General features: G+C 38.7%; 4 protein-coding genes across 4 annotated transcripts; 2 read left to right on the forward strand and 2 right to left on the reverse strand.

The window, feature by feature from the left end:
* Nucleotides 1-1313: 1313 nt before the first annotated feature.
* Nucleotides 1314-4685, forward strand: LOC143368260 (EH domain-containing protein 3-like). Its single transcript, XM_076810803.1, has 7 exons — nucleotides 1314-1666; nucleotides 2042-2552; nucleotides 2634-2947; nucleotides 3116-3224; nucleotides 3370-3688; nucleotides 4101-4271; nucleotides 4425-4685. Exons 2-7 carry the CDS (start codon nucleotides 2067-2069, stop codon nucleotides 4628-4630), a joined length of 1605 nt encoding a protein of 534 aa, XP_076666918.1. The 5' UTR covers nucleotides 1314-1666; nucleotides 2042-2066; the 3' UTR covers nucleotides 4631-4685.
* Nucleotides 4686-7660: 2975 nt separating this feature from the next.
* LOC143368258 (dnaJ homolog subfamily C member 10-like) lies at nucleotides 7661-12253 on the reverse strand. The gene is made up of 12 exons (XM_076810801.1): nucleotides 12155-12253; nucleotides 11735-11906; nucleotides 11259-11475; nucleotides 10449-10660; nucleotides 10148-10372; nucleotides 9799-10020; nucleotides 9562-9694; nucleotides 9269-9490; nucleotides 8781-9056; nucleotides 8389-8680; nucleotides 8110-8308; nucleotides 7661-8020 (listed from the first exon to the last, which is right to left on the reverse strand). Coding segments are annotated over exons 1-12 (2394 nt in total). The 5' UTR covers nucleotides 12157-12253; the 3' UTR covers nucleotides 7661-7798.
* Nucleotides 12254-12438: 185 nt separating this feature from the next.
* On the forward strand, nucleotides 12439-16752 carry Gga (ADP-ribosylation factor-binding protein Gga). Its single transcript, XM_076810802.1, has 11 exons — nucleotides 12439-12821; nucleotides 13008-13168; nucleotides 13451-13684; nucleotides 13791-13964; nucleotides 14056-14275; nucleotides 14588-14938; nucleotides 15059-15197; nucleotides 15332-15687; nucleotides 15780-15946; nucleotides 16061-16171; nucleotides 16263-16752. The coding sequence occupies exons 1-11, from the start codon at nucleotides 12785-12787 to the stop codon at nucleotides 16353-16355; spliced, it is 2043 nt and encodes a 680-aa protein (XP_076666917.1). The 5' UTR covers nucleotides 12439-12784; the 3' UTR covers nucleotides 16356-16752.
* Lst8 (MTOR associated protein, LST8) lies at nucleotides 16522-18785 on the reverse strand. The gene is made up of 8 exons (XM_076810822.1): nucleotides 18632-18785; nucleotides 18191-18489; nucleotides 17959-18111; nucleotides 17808-17869; nucleotides 17566-17716; nucleotides 17251-17453; nucleotides 17021-17163; nucleotides 16522-16931 (listed from the first exon to the last, which is right to left on the reverse strand). The coding sequence occupies exons 2-8, from the start codon at nucleotides 18314-18316 to the stop codon at nucleotides 16807-16809; spliced, it is 963 nt and encodes a 320-aa protein (XP_076666937.1). The 5' UTR covers nucleotides 18317-18489; nucleotides 18632-18785; the 3' UTR covers nucleotides 16522-16806.
* Nucleotides 18786-19387: the final 602 nt, after the last annotated feature.

Here is a 19387-nt window from a genome sequence, read left to right on the forward strand (position 1 = left end):
TTTATGCTCGCGTTTTACCTACGTCTTCTCGTTTTAAGAAGCTACGGAAGTTGTTAATCTATCAGCAGAGCGTATGCAGCGTGGTCGATTAAGGATAATGCTAAATGCCCGGGCTTCTCAATGCAAACGTCCTCTCGTTTTCATTTACGTCACGAATTCGCGGTTCTCGGCGAGCTTTGTGCGACACATTCCAAAATAGTTATTTCCAAGATATCAGTGTGGCGTACTTACATAGTCGAATACACTTTTAATCACACACGTGCATATAGGTATGTACCTATGCGCCTCTGCACGCACTACACATTTTCTATTTTTAAGAATTTTTTTCAGGAATAATTTACAATTTTCATAGAAAATTTTTGTTACCTGCCTTTAGTACGCTGTCGTAAGAGATTATTAAAAAAAATAGAAAAACATCCATAAATTTTAATATGTTAATTAATCTTCTAGACCCCCCCCCCCCCCACGCGAGCTGGTCGAATCTGAGGGCGGTATTCATAGGCGCTACTTATTCTTAAGCAAATGCTTAAGCACGCGGCATCCTCTACTAACCTAGTAGCTAGTAAAGGATGCCGAATGCTTAAGCATTTGCTTAAGAATAAGTAGCGACTATGAATACCGCCCACAGATTCGACCAGCTCACGTGGGGGGATCTAAAAGATTAATTAATACATTAAAATTTATGGATGTTTTTCTATTTTTTTTTGTATAGTCTCTTAAGATAGCATACTAAAGGTAATAAAAATTTTCTATGAAAACTGTAAATTATTCCTGAAAAAAATTCTTAAAAATGGCTTACTCTTTCGGCCGTCACAGTGGTGTTCCCCCTTAAGAGTGTAACCACTTTATATTCTGTGCCCTTATCCTAGCCGTCAGCATCTAATTGCCCTCGACGCACAATATAGAATACAATTACCCTCGCCTTTGTCCGTACCGTTCGCTACAGATCCAAACCATTCGAATTTTTGTCAAACCCATATATATATATATGTCTGTATGTAGAACCGCGGAACTGTTTTCACAGCCTGTGTTGCAGGCTTTTCGTGGTTGGTCCGCTGTATTTAACTGTTTACCGAGAAGGAAAACCAATGGCGATAGTACGTGAATGTACACCGTGGCGACTAACAATAAGTAGTATTACACGATCCAGAGAAAACGGCCAAGTGGCGAAGTGACGTTTAACGAAGGGACGAAGGAGGAGGTAATTGTGTTGGTGGGTGGGTGAGGGGAGTGGAGGCGAGGTAGGAGCAGAGTCGAGAGTCGAGATGCGCAGTCGTATCAGTGCAAGCTTATCCGCGATCAGCGACGTGGTCCGTTAAGCGATTGCGTTCGTCTCTTGTGATCACTTGTGATCCACACGACTGAGCAGTGGAACAGATCGAGAAATCGATCGCTAACCACAGTAACCAGTAACCAGTAGCGGACCAGCGGACCTGCCGGATAACCAGGATAACCGAGGATAACCGAAGATAACGCCTCTTGCCTACCGCGATTCAACTGTATCGGGAAATGAAATAATAATTTGTCGAATCCCGTGTGAAGTAACGTTACCGTTTCACGTGTCAGCAAAAGTTGCATGCGCTGTCAATCCTACTGTATGATATATGATAGCGCCCGATCGCGCACCCACCATTCTCTTTTTCTTCCACTGGATTCAAGAAAAGAGGTTAGTTTCCTTCTATTCTGGCCTTTAAAATTCTCATTCCTTCTCCACTATGTTTTCCATTCGCCTGTTTAATCGTTTATCCCCCCTATCACTGATTCACCAATAAAATGCGTGGTATAGAATGTTCTCTTCTAAAACTGTTCATTCGTTAAAAAACGCGTCTACGGTCTAATTGTAAGATTGCGAAGCTATCGGGTGCGAAACGAAACGACAGTACATAATTCGTGGCGCGTCTACGTCATCCTAGCCTCTTTTAATCGTCGCGCCGCGCCGCGTGTCAAATGGTCAAGTTGAAACGAAAATCAAGGAAAATCACGCAGCTCCGTCGAAGCAATGATTTTCTTTTCACGAATTATATTTCTAATTTGTCCACAGGATTATCCATTGATCGTAACGCGAGATGTTCAGTTGGCTAGGCCGGGAAGACAGCAGCAGACAAGACCTCTTTGAAAATGTCACGGAAGGTCTTAAAAAGATATACAAGTCGAAATTGCTACCCCTGGAACAGCATTATCAGTTCCACGACTTTCATTCCCCGCAACTCGATGATCCGGACTTTGACGCCAAGCCTATGATCCTTTTGGTGGGCCAATACTCTACCGGCAAAACTACTTTCATCAAGTATTTGCTAGAACGGGACTTTCCTGGCATAAGAATCGGCCCTGAACCAACAACAGATCGCTTCATTACAGTTATGTACGAAGAGAAAGAGGGCGTGATACCTGGGAATGCTTTAGTCGTCGATCCCAATAAACAGTTTCGTCCACTTTCCAAATTTGGTAACGCGTTCCTTAATAGATTCCAATGTTCTATGGTAGCATCTCCAGTCTTGAAAGGAATATCCATCGTCGATACGCCGGGTATCTTATCCGGCGAGAAGCAAAGGGTAGGCACCATTTGAAATATGTTTCGCCTTCTTTTTTTTTTTTTTCTGTAGTTGACGAGCCGCTGCATTTGTTTACGTTAGGTTGACAGAGGCTATGATTTCACCGGTGTTTTGGAATGGTTCGCCGAACGAGTTGACAGAATTATATTACTATTCGACGCCCATAAACTTGACATTTCCGATGAATTTAGGAGATCTATAGAAGCGCTACGTGGTCACGATGACAAAATTAGGATAGTTCTGAATAAAGCCGATATGATCGATCATCAGCAACTTATGAGAGTGTACGGCGCGTTGATGTGGTCTCTCGGGAAAGTTTTACAAACACCTGAAGTAGCAAGGGTATACATTGGATCATTTTGGGACCAGCCCCTGAGATACGATGTAAATAAAAGGCAAGTTCTCTTTACCTTTGTGCATACAATTATCCTGTATGCAGAGAATTTTTCTCGCCTAGGGTAAACCTATAATAATTCCAGTGATTGCACAAGACCCTTAAATGTGTTTGCCAGATATCAGCGCGATAGGAGTGTATCTGTTACCTTTTTTTAAATCTTTTACAGATTATTCGAAGACGAGGAACATGATTTGTTCAAGGATATGCAATCGTTGCCAAGAAATACAGCACTTAGAAAGCTGAATGATCTGATTAAACGTGCACGGTTAGCAAAGGTAAGCAAAGAGAAAAATCGGCCTATCAGCGATCGTGTTTTATCGCTCATGGATCAATATAGATCATGTACTCATTCATACATTCACGGATATCGTCCACGATCCAGAATCGATAACGTTCAATCGCATGTTGGCTGGTTCATAGGTACACGCTTATATAATCAGCGCCTTAAGAAAGGATATGCCTAGTGTGTTCGGCAAAGATGCGAAAAAAAAGGAGCTCATAAAAAATCTCGGTCAAATTTACGATCAAATACAAAGAGAACGGCAAATCTCACCTGGCGACTTCCCAGATTTGAAGAAGATGCAGGAATGCTTAGCGCATCACGATTTTACTAAATTCAACACGTTGAAGCCGAAATTATTGGAGGTGGTCGATAAAATGCTGGCCGATGATATCGCGAAACTCATGGCCATGATACCACACGAAGAAATCGGTACAGCGTCAGAGTCGCTCGTCAAAGGTGCCTTTCTCTATTTACTTATAATCTTCTAGGAAAGATACGACCATTTTTATAGAACCCAACAACCAAGTGCACGGACATTCTATTTATATGTATTACTACTCGCTCTACAAACTCGTATAACTGAACGTCATCGTAGATTAACGTTTCACAGAAATCATTTCATTAGTCGCAATAATTTCAATTGCGCGCACTGAAACTTTAGACAAAAGTGAGCACTATATCGTTCAAAGTACTGTTACTGTTACTTTTACTCTTTCGGAAAAAGAATGCCAACTTTTATAAAAGTAATTTACACTCTACCCTTTAACATTTAACGAGCGTGTTTGCAAAAGATAGCTTTCCTACACGAAAGTGTGATAGATGTTCAAATGAAATGACGCATTGTATATTATGTCAACGACAATGATAGGAGGCGCGTTTGAAGGAGTAGAAGATCAAGTAAGTCCGTTCGGGTATAAACGGGGAGAAGGTATCGATGCTGGAGCCGGAGAACCAGAATGGATCGTCAACAAAAAGAGACATAAATACGACACGACCTTCAATGAACTCGATCCATGTGATGGAAAAATTACGGGTGCAGGTAATCTATTATCGTACAATCATACGCGTTTCTCTTCTAAATTCAATTATGGGGAATACTTTTTTCTTTCTTTCTTTCTTCATGATGATACTTTCTAGTTTTTATTACTCAAGATGACACTAACCATATGCAACTATTATAATGCACTTTCAGCGGCCAAGTCGGAAATGATGAAATCTAAATTACCAAACAGCGTGCTTGGGAAAATTTGGAATCTATCCGACATCGATGGGGATGGATTCCTGGACTCGGATGAATTTGCCTTGGCGATGCATTTAATTTCCGTTAAACTCCAAGGCCACGACCTTCCTGCACAATTACCGGATCACTTGGTACCACCATCCAAGCGAGACATATAATTTGTGATTGCAATTTCTATATTATTAACATTTTATAAACATCAATTCGCCGATACGTCTGATATTTATTTGCCGCTCATTTTATGCGGCCATCTGAATTTATTAATTATATAGTGAACGGAACGACACAAAACACGACCCGTCGACCAACGTTTATTCCTTCTGAAATGATCGGGATTATATACGACATCTTTAAATATGTTACGTTATCAAATTGCTATATGTCGCTTTTGGTCATCTATTTGTTTGGTAAATCAAAAAGAACAAGAAGGGAAGAAGCAGACTATTTAATCTTTGATTTATCATCTTTCATGGGGTCTTTCCCTTCCGACAAACAAACACTTGGATTTCTCTTTTAAATGCTACCAAACTACACATACACACACACACATACATCCTATCTCTCTTAACCTTGTGACAGAAAACAATGCTAAATAAGCACTTGACGCGATAATGGAAGGATATACATGTATGTATGTCGAATGAAATTCGTAGGCGTGATCTGTTACGTGCGCATAAGTTTAAGCTGGTATGAAAATATTGAGAATAACATACTGAAATTCCATTTAAGCGCGTTAATTCAAATAATTGCAACAACAGTAGAATAACATCACACGTACACGGGAGTATTCGGTTGTTTAAATATGATTGTTATTGTTGTTGTTAATATTAATTTTTATCGGCGTCGTCGTTGTTGTTCTATCGTCGAACTATGATCAATATTTCGTCCTTCAAGTTGCACACGCAAAGCTTGTCGATAGTTGTTCATTTCACAAAACTTGGTAAGAAGGGGAACACTTGAGAGAAGAAGAGAGTAACGAGAGATTGCATACGCACGATCCGATTACCTACTTAAATAGCCACCCGAGTACCTAACCGAGTGCCCGACAAAACAAAAACAATACCTCTATGCCGAGTGAATTAATTTTCATTTATGTTATCCCGCAGTCGTTTCTCTGTCTCTCCATCATTTTCGATAGCTTCTATAAAGGGACAAAAAAATTAGCAGCCCTCGGGAAATGATAAAGTGCTGATAAATTTTAAAAGTCTTGTCAGCCTTAAATCGTTTCGTACGATTTGTTTTGTTAACGACGATAGGTATATTATACCGAGGCGTCAGTAGGAGAGAGACGAGAATGCATGAAAATCGTGAATAGGAAAGACAGGAGAAAGAATGGAAATACCTGCATAATGTTACGAACGAACTGGAGAATATTAGCGATAAGTTGTAAGTGATTTGATGCTTTCATTGAAAAGTAATTGGATTGCGAGGAATCACGTTGCCTTTTATCAGCACTGCCTTCGCGTAACGCGTTTCTATGTGATATTTAAATTAAGAGGAAATGGATTCCGATTCATTCTCTCTCTTCTGTCTCGTAACAAAGTATTATGAGTAACAATAATGAGATGTGTAAATGATTCTTAATATTATGATTCACACGTGGTCCTATGTTTTCATACATAGAAGAATACACGCCCGAAGGGAACACCACGGGGAATATCGGTAGGAAGGGAAGAAAGGAGAACGCGACTCGCGGTACCACGATACGCAACACTTGTGACTATAAATTTCTTTGTATTCAAAAACACAGCCTGGAATCACACTTCTACTCGAAAAGGAAAAGCGGTTTCCCCTCAAACAGTACTAGGTAGTTGCATAAATCAGTCTTGTCCACGAGCCATGTCTGTTACGCGTTTTGTCACCCTCTACGCGCCATATTGTGTTTATACTATTGTGACAGAGACAGAGACAGAGCCGCTTTGCCGGAGCAAGCTTTCAACAAGGCTGATTCAAGTATCAAGTACGATATCGTGTAAATCTATTCTTAGACTATTTTACGCAAAAGATATTTAATACAACATTTTTCTTTGTAACAAATGCACATCCCACTTGTATCATTTTATTTTATACAATATATTTTAGAAGGACAAAATATATAACGTGCCTTTTCTACGTACTACATAAATATATGTAATATGTATACGTCAGTATCATCTAAAGGTGTACACTAGGGTGTCTCTTATTTACTTTTCGTGAAATTTTTTTCAACACTTTCTTCGCGGCACCTCCAAGAATAGTTCCAAATAATAAAAAAAATCTCTGTAAAGTTTGAGCCCGATCGGATAACGGGAAAAGGTGCCCCTGGGCCCTTGAACATTTAAATAATTATTTAACAGCTCACAAAGTCGATTTTATATAATACCCTCCAAGTTATTGATTAAATAAAAAAAATATGTCAAACAAAATTTGTAGATCCGGATCAGGACATTTTTGTGAATTTCGGTCCCCAATTTTCAGGAAACTTTCATAACATATCAAGCATTGAAAATATGGATTTTTTTTTATCTTTGGCATATTTCGGTATATGCTCCGCCTTAAATGTTTAAAAAATAGCCCTCGAAAATAAAAATTACAATTTTTTCTTCGCTTTTATAAATAAATGGTGTTCGAGAAGGATTTAAACTTTCAAAATTTGAAAAATAAATTTTTTTTTAGTTTTTCGGAAATTTTTGGAAAACCATTTTTTATTATTTGCAACTATTCTGGGGGGTGCCACGAAGAAAATGTAAAAGTCGAAAATAAGAGCCACCCTAGTGTACACGTGTAGATGCAAAACAGTCATTGTTTGTTTCGGAAAGCAGAAAAACAAATGCTATGACTTATCAGTGTCATACAAGTGGTAAGGAATTAAGGATAAACATAACTGTAAAACGGTCTGAGATTTTAGTTGCTTCTTACCGATCGAAGGCAATATTCAATGTTAATTTCTCATCTCGTTACCAAGAGACCACATAACGACGCACACATCAAGTTTTATTCGGTTCAAAACACCATTTATTTCATCAAATATAAAAGTCGATCTTAAAAAACTGCAAGGAATATTGTAAAATTATTCCGACTATTATGATTATTATTATTATTATTATTATTATTATTATCATTTCGTTTGATGCAGGTAGAAAGTTCGACCGATCAAGTGAAATGGTACGATCTCAGTGTGCATATCAAAAGTTTTACCGCACGTGCATTTATACTCACACGCGTACGAATGGACATGAAAGTACTTGTGTGTGTATCATGCTAAATTGACACATGTATGTACATAACTACAGTCGCACGTGGTAAATACATCACGTTAGTACATATGTATACATATCGTATGCATACTACAATTCATCACGACTGACACGCGCAGTAAAATCTAAAACGTTGCGTTTTATGTCTCCCGCTGTGGTTCCATTAATTTGAAAACCATCAGCAAGCTTCTTTTTTCTGAATCGGGAATCGTATATCATTAACTTTGGATGCTGCTTGATGCCAGCCTTAATGCACTCGGCAACGTAAGTGTCGCAATTAAACCGGCCGAACTGTATGGTTTTCTTTAGCAGCTGAAGAAAGAAAACCGTAAGAAAGAATGCTACTGTGATAATTGACGAAACGATAAGTTTAGTATCTGTAAATAAGTACATATGCTTACTTGAGCAGCGATAGCAAACTGGGGTTGCAATTTATGGCTACGTTCGCACCATGGAACGAAGAAAACAACGATCCATACATTCTGATCGCTTAATACTTTTCTCTGGAAAATCGACGGATCCAACTCTTGCACTTTTCGTGGAAAGAACTGAGTAATCCATGTTAATATCGAGACTGAATCACGTTGGCCGTTGTAAGAACTAGAAATGGAAATTGCTGGTCAGGTTAGTAAATACCTACTCTGTACATATGACTGACTTGTACGAGTAAATATACTTACTCAAACACAGTCGAGTCATGTTTCTCCCTTAAATAGATCCTTATTGTTGGATAGCTACGTATCCCTTGGGTAGAACATAGAATGGACTCCGTTTCGCAATCTACGTTGGCTACCTTTACAAATGGAAGCACGGCCAGAGAGTTTGCAATTGCGATCCATTCGGGCGTAAGTCGTTGGCAGGATGCACACCATGTCGCGAAATACTCGACTACCCAGATGAATTTACATACGCTACTCTTGAATCTTCTCTCGCCGAGTCGCTCTTCGAAATTTCTCAACGAGAGCCGCACGACTGCGTCGAATGTAAAATTTACAAGAAGCGTCATTACTTTTTCTAAACGAACACCATAATATGATCTCGGAATATTCAACGACTACGATAATTCTCTCACCTACGGGATTTCGTGCTTCATTGACAAACTGAATGATATTCATAGCTGTCTTTTGCATCGAAAATTGATAAATGTTGGTACCATTTATAAGCATCGCAGTTGGATACGAACGAATATTGTATCGACGACAAACCGCAGAATGTACGGTACAGTCAACAGTACCAAAGCGAACGATAGACTCGTCAAATTCCATCGATGCTTTTCGAACCTCCTTTAAAAATTGCACACAAGGAGGGCACCACGGCGCGTACCAGTCGAGAAACCATACATCATTCGCTGCGAAGAGAAATAATGTGTTAAAAAATTAGACAGATTATTATGCACAGCGGACATTAGTTTGGTGAACATTCCCGTAAGAATTCGTGAATATAGTTTAGAGGAAGTAAAGGAAGAGTTCCCCGAAGCCATGCGAATCAAAGGAAGCAAGCATAAAGGTAAGGTAAATACGTAGATCCCTAGCTAACTCGGGTTTCAAATCTATATCCTACCGCCATTCTTTCCTTCCAGTATGGACGTCACTTGTTCAGCGGTTAATGCCCAGACATTTACTGCCTTAACGCTACTGTATAAAAATTTAACGATATCGTTAAAAGTGTTCTTTCCGTGATACAGTTCGAATGCTCCTCCTGGCTTAACGATGCCCCACATTGGATAACGATTTACGCCCAGGGTGCTGCAAACGTGCGAGTATCTGCCACAGTTAATTTTACCTGAAAAATTTGGATCGTTCATTGGTATTTGTTGTACGGAAAAAAACTCAAGTCCGTGAATGATATCTTACCCAATTTCATAGTATCGATAACACCAGGGAGTCGTTTCAATATTGGATCCGAGTCAGCTACGGGACCGATGTGAAAATATACGAGCCAACCGGATTCGGATGATTCCTCTTTCATCAAGTATTTTTTAATATTCTGTAAGAAGCGAACGTAAATGTCGGTAACTGCATTGTACGTACGTATGTCATGTGTTTACGTATACATTATATTATATTACATATAATTATAATGATACTTGCTTGAAATTCGATAGCGTCGAGGTCGCAAGGTTCCGGTAAATGTCCCATTACTTTTTCTATCAATACACCTGTTTCTTCCATGTTTTCGAACGAAACCACATGCCACGAATTGTTCGTAAACGGAGACACGGACAGATAAACTGCATTGGTATCGTCAGAAATCGCATTCCCGCATCTTTTCTCTTGGCCGCAATAACATATTCTTACATCTATCATATTTTCCTGCAACAGATTGTGAACAGATTAGAATCTCAAGCAATATTAATTCTAGATACGATAGACAACAGCACAATAACACAATAATGAATGAAGGAGAAAAAAATATTTGAGAAATGGATAAAGTGGTTACAAAGATCGCGGCGACTTTTAATCGCTCAGTGGACGTAAAACAATGACGCTCTGCACCGCAAACAAATATTAGCATAGGTTTCTTTGTTCCTTCGGTACCGCGAGAAATAAAATCCTCCAAAGACTCTTCTATCTCATAAATATCAATCTCCAACTTGCTTAAAATGAAGCTCATAATAGCCGTGTACGTCCTTTCCCCGCTATATTCTCCGCCGTGCCTCGAATTCTGTAACAAAAGAACGAATATTTCAGTGCCTGATAACAAGAACTTTTACATAGTTGTTTTAATTAGTTTTACATACCTTTGGGTGGTGCATCAAAGTAGGATAAGATCTTATACCAATCTGACGACACAGACGCCATTCGTCTTCGCAATTTACAGCTGCCATTCTTACCGCCCCGTCAAGTTCTTGCGCAATTTTTTTCCAAATTGGAGCAAGTTGATGACAATGACCGCACAGCGGAGAGTAGAAATTTACCAGCCATACTTTCTCGGTATAAGTAACGCTTTCAACTATAACGGACATAATATACACTAAGGTGGCTGTTATTTTCGACTTTTGAATTTTCTTCGGGGCACCCTGCAGAATAGTTCCAAATAATAAAAGAAAGATCTGTGTAAAGTTTGAGCCCGATCGGATAACGGGAAAACGGGCCCCTGGGCCCTTAAACATTTAAATAATTATTTAACAGCCCAAAAAGATAAAAAAAATTCCTTATTTTCAGTGTTTGATATGTCATGAATGTTTCCTGAAAATTTGAGACCGAAATTCGCAAAAATATTGAAGATATAGACATCAGAAGTGAGGTATTCAAATGCATTTTTCTTGAAATCACGATTTTCAAACATGTTACTCACGATTATTGAAAAAGTATTCAACCGATTTACTTCAAATTTTGCATAGCTATGTAATACACTATTACTCAGTTTTCTGACAGCGCGTATTTTTTTTTATTATTTGCAACTATTCTGGAGGGTGTCCCAAAGAAAATCTTGAAAAAATTGTTTACCAAGAGTAAGTAAGAACTACCCTAATATACACGTTAGATTTGTAAATCTAATTTACAAGGATCAAAGAAACTCTCACAGTACATAGAGAGTATGTACTTACAATAATCACTTTCATCAAGCGTAACGATCCAAGGATCATCGTCGTATATTCCAAAGTTATTCGCGTAATAACTCCAAGAATGGTATGTTCCTTTCTTATTCGCACTGTCAACCCCCTCCTCTCCATGGCTGTCGTATTGTTTTCTTAAAATTGGATCTTTCAAAGTCTCATAGGCCCTCGTCAATCGAATAAACTTTTCATAAGCTTCCGGATTGTTCTATAACAGGTAAACATTATTATCCACATTTCCAAGCAAATAAGTCCCATAAAGAAGTACTCCCATTTTCAATTATATGATTATTTCATTAACAACGTTGCGGATGCTAGGCTATCAACACAAGATACGTCAAGTTATATAAAATGCGTTGATCGTTGTGTAAAAAGTTACAGATGCAAGGTACATATAAGATATACGTAGTGAAACCCTCGACTTACGTTATTTAACAGGTTGATAAGAGACTTGCACTTTCACGTACATTATTTTTGTCAGGATGTTCGATCACCGCTAATTTTTTGAAGGCTCTTCTAATTTCCTTCTGATCCGCTGTCTCGCTTACACGAAGTATTTCGTAATAATCATGTCCGTGTCCCATGCTCGACCATAAATGGACGACAACAAGGAACAAATTTATAATGATGCTTTTATACCTAAGAAATTACAAAGTCATTATTATAAAGTTTTCGGTTTCTTCTACCACGAAATTTATGGAACTATGTACGTATATGTCGTATATATTCAGATTTAATAAATTTTTTTTTGTGTCATTATTAGCAAATGTTTCTCTCTGGTCGTTAGTATGTTGGTAATTATATATTAGTTCGATAGATTTTTTAAATTCTTATTGTTAATTGGATGTTTCTGCCGGTTATGCTTACTAGTAAGTATATATACCTACATTTTTACTTTTTTGTACCAGCGAAGTGGTTCGGCTTCGCTTCTCAACGTCGCCTCCTGGCATGTGTAACGGTGTAGGTGTAGCCCACTGCTTGCCACACCTACACTATATACCTAATGCATACATACAACCCACACAATAAGGACTGTACATACATACAGTGTACTGTGGGACGTGGGTAAACGCGGATAAGCGCCCCTCGGTTTTTGAACAAGTATGTAAGTATGTACTCAAAGTACGTATGCATTTGCAAACGGCTGTTTGTATTGGAAGATCTTAAAGATTCGCTGGAAAAATTTCATTACAACGTTTTAATGTGATCATAGTACCCAAGTATACAGTAGATGAGCAACGTTGCCGGGAAATGGGTTACGAATCGTAAATGTCGTAGCTCTTGCGGGATTCGTGATTCGTGTAGGTATTTGGTTGTGTTTGATTTTGGGGCCGTTCGTGCTGATTCGTGCACATTCGTGGTTGAAACAGGTTGAAAGTTGAAAGTGGTTGAAAGGGAAGAGAAGCGATCAAAATGGTAGTAGCACTACCTTTCGGAGCTTCTTTCATGTTAGCTGTCAAATAAACAGATGTAACCTAAAACGTGTAGATCAGGGGGAAGCAAGTAAGGCTATAAAAATGGATGTCGTGACGACAAGTTTGGAGGCTTTGATACGTAAGTTGGAATTTCTTAATTACTTAATAATCTCGAGATGTTCTTGGTACGAACAACATAACCATGGTGTAAATGTAGCGTAGATTTTACTTTCACCATTTTTTGCGTGTATCTGCATCGCTGGTAATGTCGGCGCCGCTCAACTTAAATCTATAAATCTAATTTTCAACGATATTTCCTTTGTAGAAAGGGTAACGAATCCGCAAAATCAGAAGCCCGATGCAGCGGCCACCGAAGCGTTCTGTGTCATGTTGACTAAAGAACCAGAGGGTATCCAAATTGGTACCAAGTTGTTAGCATTACACATTCAATCATCCAACGAGTCCGAAGCACTTCAGGCCCTTGCTGTAAGTTTTCCGCTAAACTTTCACTCGAGGCGAAAGCTAAAAGTACATTATTCTTTAGTTTAGAAAAGGGACCAACATCGGCAATATATCTTTCTATTTTTTTTCTTCCACTTGTCTAACGTCACAAACTTACTATTTTCCAAAAATATCAAATCTTCGCCTAAATATTGTATGTAGATACAGCGATTGTTGATTGTCAAATAACATACATATGTAGAACAAATAACAGATTTATAAGTATAAGCTTGATGCGGAGAATTTATCGATTTAATAATTCCATAGCTATTGGACACATGTATGCAAAGGTGCGGGTCATCTTTTCACACTGAAATTGGTAAATTTCGTTTTCTAAATGAAATGATCCGCCTAGTTTCACCAAAGTATTTAGGTGGTAGAACACCAGTTATGGTCCGTCAAAAGGTGCTGCATTTGTTACATACATGGACAAAAGAATATCCACGAGAGTTGAAAATCAAAGAAGCTTATGAAATGTTGAAAAAGCAAGGCGTCGTCGAGGTTAGTTACATGTCTTGCTTTACCATTCGTTCGACAAACGCATTATCAAGGCGTGCGATTCATTTTCCTGATAAAACTAATAAGTAAACAGAGCGCATACATTTAGGACGATCCAACATCGACGATCAATATCCCAGAGGATGGAATGAAAGGGTCGAAAGCTAGAAATACAATATTCAATGACGAGGAGAAATCTAAACTGTTGCAAAAGTTGCTCCAGAGCAAAAATCCTGATGATTTACAAGCTGCGAACAGACTGATTAAAACTATGGTCAGAGAGGTGAGCGAGCAAACGAGCAAATAGATTCTTAAATAGTCTCTTAAGACTGCAGAGCCTTATCGGATCCATATCTCACCAAATTATTTTGCAGGATGAAAGAAGGGTACAATTGAACTCGCGTAGGATAATGGAATTGGAATCTGTACATAACAATGCAAAATTATTACTGGAAATGTTAGACACCTATAATCGCAATGATACTAGTAGAGAAGATCTCGAATTGATGAAGGAATTGCGTCAAGCTTGCGAACGTTTAAAACCAATTGTGTTGAGGCTAGCAAACGAAACTCAAGATAACGAAGAAATGCTCGGTAAATACTTGCAATAATCATTTGATATACCCCGAACCGTGCTCAACGAATATGGTAATGTTGCTTTGTTGTTTTCTGATACCCGAAAAATCGTTCTATCAAGTAGTAACGAATTATCATTATTATTATTATTATTATTATGATGATGATTATTATGATCATTGTCCACATCATCATCAGTAGTATTAGTATGCTAATTACGGAAATCCTGATCAACTCATACATATAGTTACCGCTTAGAATTTCAAGACCGTGAAGTGATGAGATTGCAAAGACAGATCGACTGTACCTTGTTCAAATGATCTGCGTTAGGTGATGTGCTTGCTGCAAGCGATGAATTGGGACAGGTATTCGAAAAATACACTGCTGTGATAGTCCGTGGTGAATGCGTAAAGCCTAAGACGGACTCCGACATCAACCCGTACTTGTTAGATTTATCTTCTCCGATAGAGAACATTCCTCTTGAAAGTGGTGACGTGAATACGAGTTACGATGCAACGACAACGAACAACCATCAATCAGATATGGAAGCTTTAGGAGATATCTTCAGTTCGTTAGGAAAATCTGAAAATTCAGAAACCTTTTCTGTTTCTAGCACAAACCTCTTAATACCCGAATCAGCGATCATGCAACCAATCAGCGTTTTACCCACAAACAAAAAAGGTCTGTGAATCTAAGGTGCTTAACAAAAGTCTAGCATGTTCGATAGTGAATTTGCCCGTTTACTAACAATAAGTATCTAATAAAATGGACAAACGGTGAATAATTCTGTTCCGTCGTCAGGTGACGAATCACTCGACACACCTGAAAAAATAATAGACAGTAAAGCAAGAGCACTGGAGGAATTGAATGAATTAGGAGAGTCTTTGCTCAAGCAAAGTTTATCGGGCACGATGTCAAATACACGTTCCAATTCAGTATGGTTGGTAAAGCTAATATGCTAGTATGGTAGCTAAACGTAATAAATCTCCAGTTACATACGTATACGCATGTATATTGCTATTTCAAGCCTGTTGTGTTAATAGCTTCCTTTTTGCTTTCTTGTGTGTTTTATAGTAAACAAGCCGCAAATCCAACACCATACGTAACAACACCTCCAGCAGAACGTGGCGATTCGTCGCATTGTTCTAGTCGGCTAAATGCTACAGATACGACAACCGCCAAGACAGCCGATGTTGAATCTGAATCGGTCACCACTCAAAATGTTGCAGCTCATGGTGGTGCAGATTCAAACAAACTCGTCGATTCTAACATAAACGAAAGAAAGACGGACACGTATGTATGCAATAATCGACTAATCGCACGTGATCCCATCACGACGGTAACATCGACAACAGAAAACTCTGTTAGCATAGGATCAGGGATCAAACCATTGACAGACATCAATGTTAATCTTCAAGATATTAAACCAGGTACGCATTAGCATTAGAAGTCGTAGAGATTCGTGATTAAACTCATTGTCAGCCAAAATCCAGCTCACCATACATTTTAACTGTTCCGCCAGGTATTAATCCGCCTATAACGGTGATCGAAGAGAAGAATGGTATTACCGTCGTGCTTCATTTTGCTCGAGACAATCCGAGGCAAGACGTGTTTGTCGTAGTAATTACGACGATGAGCACAAATTTGAAACCACTTGGCAATTACTTGTTTCAAGCAGTAGTGCCAAAAGTAAGTACATTTCTCATCTTTGGATCTGTAAAATGTGAAATATCTATTCCATCGTTTGATATCAATTAACCCGATAGAGATGGGGCATAAAATCCTCTGTATTTGAATCCGTAGATGTGTAAATGTAGACTTCAACCACCTTCTGGAACTGAATTACCTGGCCATAATCCATTTCTTCCTCCGGCAGCAATCACTCAGATTATGCTGATTGCCAATCCGAACAAGGTAAAGCAAGAAAGAAAATTTCCTTCTAAATTTCTTTTACCATACTCGATTAAACTTTAAACATTAATTTAAGAATGAACTTGTTTGACAGGAAACTGTGTCATTAAAGTTCATGTTAAGTTATACAATGGACGACGAGACTTTTACAGAAATGGGAGAAGTAGAAAGGTTGCCTTTGCTTTGAAGAATGTTTCTCGCGAGTCGTAACAGTTACTTACACTACTTACAGTAGTCGTTTTAATGAGTATGCTTAACAAGTTGATACTTGAAACACTTGAAAAGGAGACGTATAGTTTTTCAAGATTGGGACATGGGAATGGTTCCGGATGGAATTGGAATTACACGAGAAATTGGACGATAAATAGTTATTTCCATTTTAAGTTTCTTATTTACTAAGCACATTCGAAGACGAAGGTAACGTTAAGCGGGCATTTATAAATCCTTTTTGTGATCTACATACACGCTTGAAAATGTGTGAAGCTATTTTAAGAGCGGAACTTGTATCTAATGAAATGTAAGAGGTTGGTTGATAAAAAAGGTTGCCACGTCGTACGCAATAAAATAAAAGTAAGGAGAGACAAGGGTTCAGGCCCATATCCTTTTCAAACATTATGCCACATGAGAATTTAATACGTTTAAGAAACGGAAAGGACCTCGTCGCGAAACGCAAGCGCCGTAACAGCTTTCTGATGGCCCTGATATTCTCGTTCGACGGTTCCTGTTGATACATTCCACAGCCTTGCAACGCCATCAGACGAAGCTGAATCGTGTAAAAATGTTGGAGTTGAACAGTAAACAGCCAAGATGAGGAATAACGAGTACTAAAAAATGAGAGTGTAGCGTTGTTACCGGTGAATATATATTGCGAGTCCGCACTGAACGCAGCATCCCAAACCCATCTTTTCGCTTCATGTTGAAGCACTTGTACTTCCGAGAAATCTGTCGTTTTCCAAACCCGGGCCGTCTGATCGGCGGACGTAGTTACTAATAGTCTGTGAAAGATGAATTATGATTCCTGAACAAGAGTTCTATTAATAATGTATGTATCGCGTGGCACAGGACTGATACCGTATGCTTACGTAGAGTCAGGACTGAACTTGCATCGAAGGGCATAACGTTTATGCGCTGATAGTTTATGCCGAGGGTTGAGACGTGTGGGCTCTTCACCCACACCACCGGTCAGCGTCCATATATAGCAATTACCTTTGTTATTCACCGCCGCCATATACGTACCATCCTGATCGATTGCTATATCTTGTACAGATGCTTCGGCCTCTGGTATCTTTGAACAAGAAGTCATTACTTTCATAAGCTCTTTTTACTTAATTTATACTTATCGTTGTAACGACATCGATCGAGATTTTCAAGCTATTAAACTCTGTAGACTCCTATACCAGCTGTTCATTATGATCGGAACGTAGGTCCCATAGATGTATGACGCCACTCTGATCGCCGACAATAAGTTCTGCTTGATTAGGATGCAAGCATACGCAATTCACAGGAGCTGATACTTGAAATATCCTTTGGCATTGAAAGCTACTCGACCTGTATTATCATCAATCTTTTTACGGACATATGCGCATATGGTAATAAATTAGCACGATGTTATACAGAATATATTCTACCTCGTACCTACCTGAGATCCCAAATACGAGCAGAACAATCCTCGCCACCAGTGTACATCCATGTTCCATCTTCCTAAGCATAATAAAAAGTAGCAATACGTAGATACATCATTCAAGTATACACATACGCCATTACAATGTCAAATTATCATTATACGAGACCTGAAAACCCAAGCCTGTAATGTTCTTTGATACTCCTTCGTAATTGATAACTGGGTTTGGATTATTAGAGACTAGATCGTACATTCTTATATGTTGATATCCAGCAGCAGCTATTACATATTTATCTGGAGTAATGTCCAAAGCATTAACTTGCTAAAAAATAAGGGAATAAAGAAAAGTTTTTCTTGGAAACAAGGCACTAAAATTAAAAACATTAAAATTAAAGGAATACCGAATCTGTGTGCTCTGCGGTACGCTGACAAACTCCTGTGTGAGGTTGCCATATTTTGATCGTATGATCATAACCACCTGTTACAAGGATAACCTGTTCGTTACCATTACTACCATCCACGGTCATTGCTGAAGATGCAAAAGTAACAGAGGTCTATTTGTAACTCCTTGTATGAACCCCTGTATAGCTAGTAGGTATTCTCGCCTTATTTTCTATGTCTTTGTCTTTCTTTTCATTGTCAACATTCACAGAGCTCGTATATGCTTGTATGTAAGTACATACATACGGGCGCCGAGAAACTGAAAAGATTTTTTTCAACGGTTAGTGACAGTTAATCGACTGCTACCGCGGGTACAACGTGGTGCAACCAGCAACGTGCACTCTCTCGCCCCTTACTACACTTGAAACTCCCCACGCATTCGTATATGCAGAGTTACTTACTGTTGAGTGATGCGCTTATGCATGCAAGATGCGCATCATTACCGCAATTTCATTGAATAGTATTCCTCAGAACTCATATTCATGTAAATCATGTATAACACTGATTACTGTCCATCCACGGTCCACGTCCCGTCCAGTGACATCCACACAACTGACTTGCCGGGAAATGGGTTAGGTTAGGTGCCAGGTGTTCAAACATCCATGAGCCAAATGTTCATCATCCTTGACCCCTCTATCATATATACGTATTCGTACATGACAGACACACACACACAAAACGCGTAGGCATGTGGCGTGGAATGAAGGGATTAAGGGAAAGTGGAAGAAAGCGTTCAATGATATGTTCCGGAGTTTATATTAGGTTAGATTGGGTTAGATAGCACTGGATCAGTATACCTATATGTTACAGTGTATTGTTAATTATTACGTGAAAGTACAGTAATTTTATTTTAAAGGAGTATGTAATATGAGCGTCTATTGCTTCCATTTTCTTCATTAATATTGAAGATATCAACTGCTAGATTTGTAACGTCAGAGTTCAGCTGAAAATAAATATTAGGTACATACAATACTGTATGTATGAGTTTGAATAAGTATTAACTTGTTAAATAGGTACAAATTTTCTTCGAAATCTATTCATGCGAAAAAAGCGATTCCAACAGTCGGTAATCTTTGAATGCTACTTACAATGCTGTTCTACACTCTACGCGCTGCTACGAGTATGTATGTGTATTCGGGATTTTATATACGCATATA

This window comes from Andrena cerasifolii, chromosome 4 (genome assembly GCF_050908995.1).
Source record: "Andrena cerasifolii isolate SP2316 chromosome 4, iyAndCera1_principal, whole genome shotgun sequence".
Lineage (NCBI taxonomy): Eukaryota > Metazoa > Arthropoda > Insecta > Hymenoptera > Andrenidae > Andrena > Andrena cerasifolii.

What these genes read in the sequence shown, in the direction of transcription:
- LOC143368260 (XM_076810803.1), top strand. Translation starts at nt 2,067, where the DNA reads ATGTTCAGTTGGCTAGGCCGGGAAGACAGCAGCAGACAAGACCTCTTT. An exon ending in AACGTGCACGGTTAGCAAAG is followed by an intron (nt 3,225 to 3,369) that starts GTAAGCAAAGAG and finishes GCTGGTTCATAG; the next exon opens with GTACACGCTTATATAATCAG. An exon ending in TGGAAAAATTACGGGTGCAG is followed by an intron (nt 4,272 to 4,424) that starts GTAATCTATTAT and finishes ATGCACTTTCAG; the next exon opens with CGGCCAAGTCGGAAATGATG.
- LOC143368258 (XM_076810801.1), bottom strand. An exon ending in AACATCCTGACAAAAATAAT is followed by an intron (nt 11,476 to 11,734) that starts GTACGTGAAAGT and finishes TACCTGTTATAG; the next exon opens with AACAATCCGGAAGCTTATGA. An exon ending in TATCGATACTATGAAATTGG is followed by an intron (nt 9,491 to 9,561) that starts GTAAGATATCAT and finishes CAAATTTTTCAG; the next exon opens with GTAAAATTAACTGTGGCAGA.
- Gga (XM_076810802.1), top strand. Translation starts at nt 12,785, where the DNA reads ATGGATGTCGTGACGACAAGTTTGGAGGCTTTGATAC. An exon ending in AAGCACTTCAGGCCCTTGCT is followed by an intron (nt 13,169 to 13,450) that starts GTAAGTTTTCCG and finishes ATAATTCCATAG; the next exon opens with CTATTGGACACATGTATGCA. An exon ending in AAAAGCAAGGCGTCGTCGAG is followed by an intron (nt 13,685 to 13,790) that starts GTTAGTTACATG and finishes GCATACATTTAG; the next exon opens with GACGATCCAACATCGACGAT.
- Lst8 (XM_076810822.1), bottom strand. Translation starts at nt 18,316, where the DNA reads ATGACCGTGGATGGTAGTAATGGTAACGAACAGGTTATCCTTGTAACA. An exon ending in CCGCAGAGCACACAGATTCG is followed by an intron (nt 18,112 to 18,190) that starts GTATTCCTTTAA and finishes CTTATTTTTTAG; the next exon opens with CAAGTTAATGCTTTGGACAT. An exon ending in AAGTTCAGTCCTGACTCTAC is followed by an intron (nt 17,164 to 17,250) that starts GTAAGCATACGG and finishes CATCTTTCACAG; the next exon opens with ACTATTAGTAACTACGTCCG.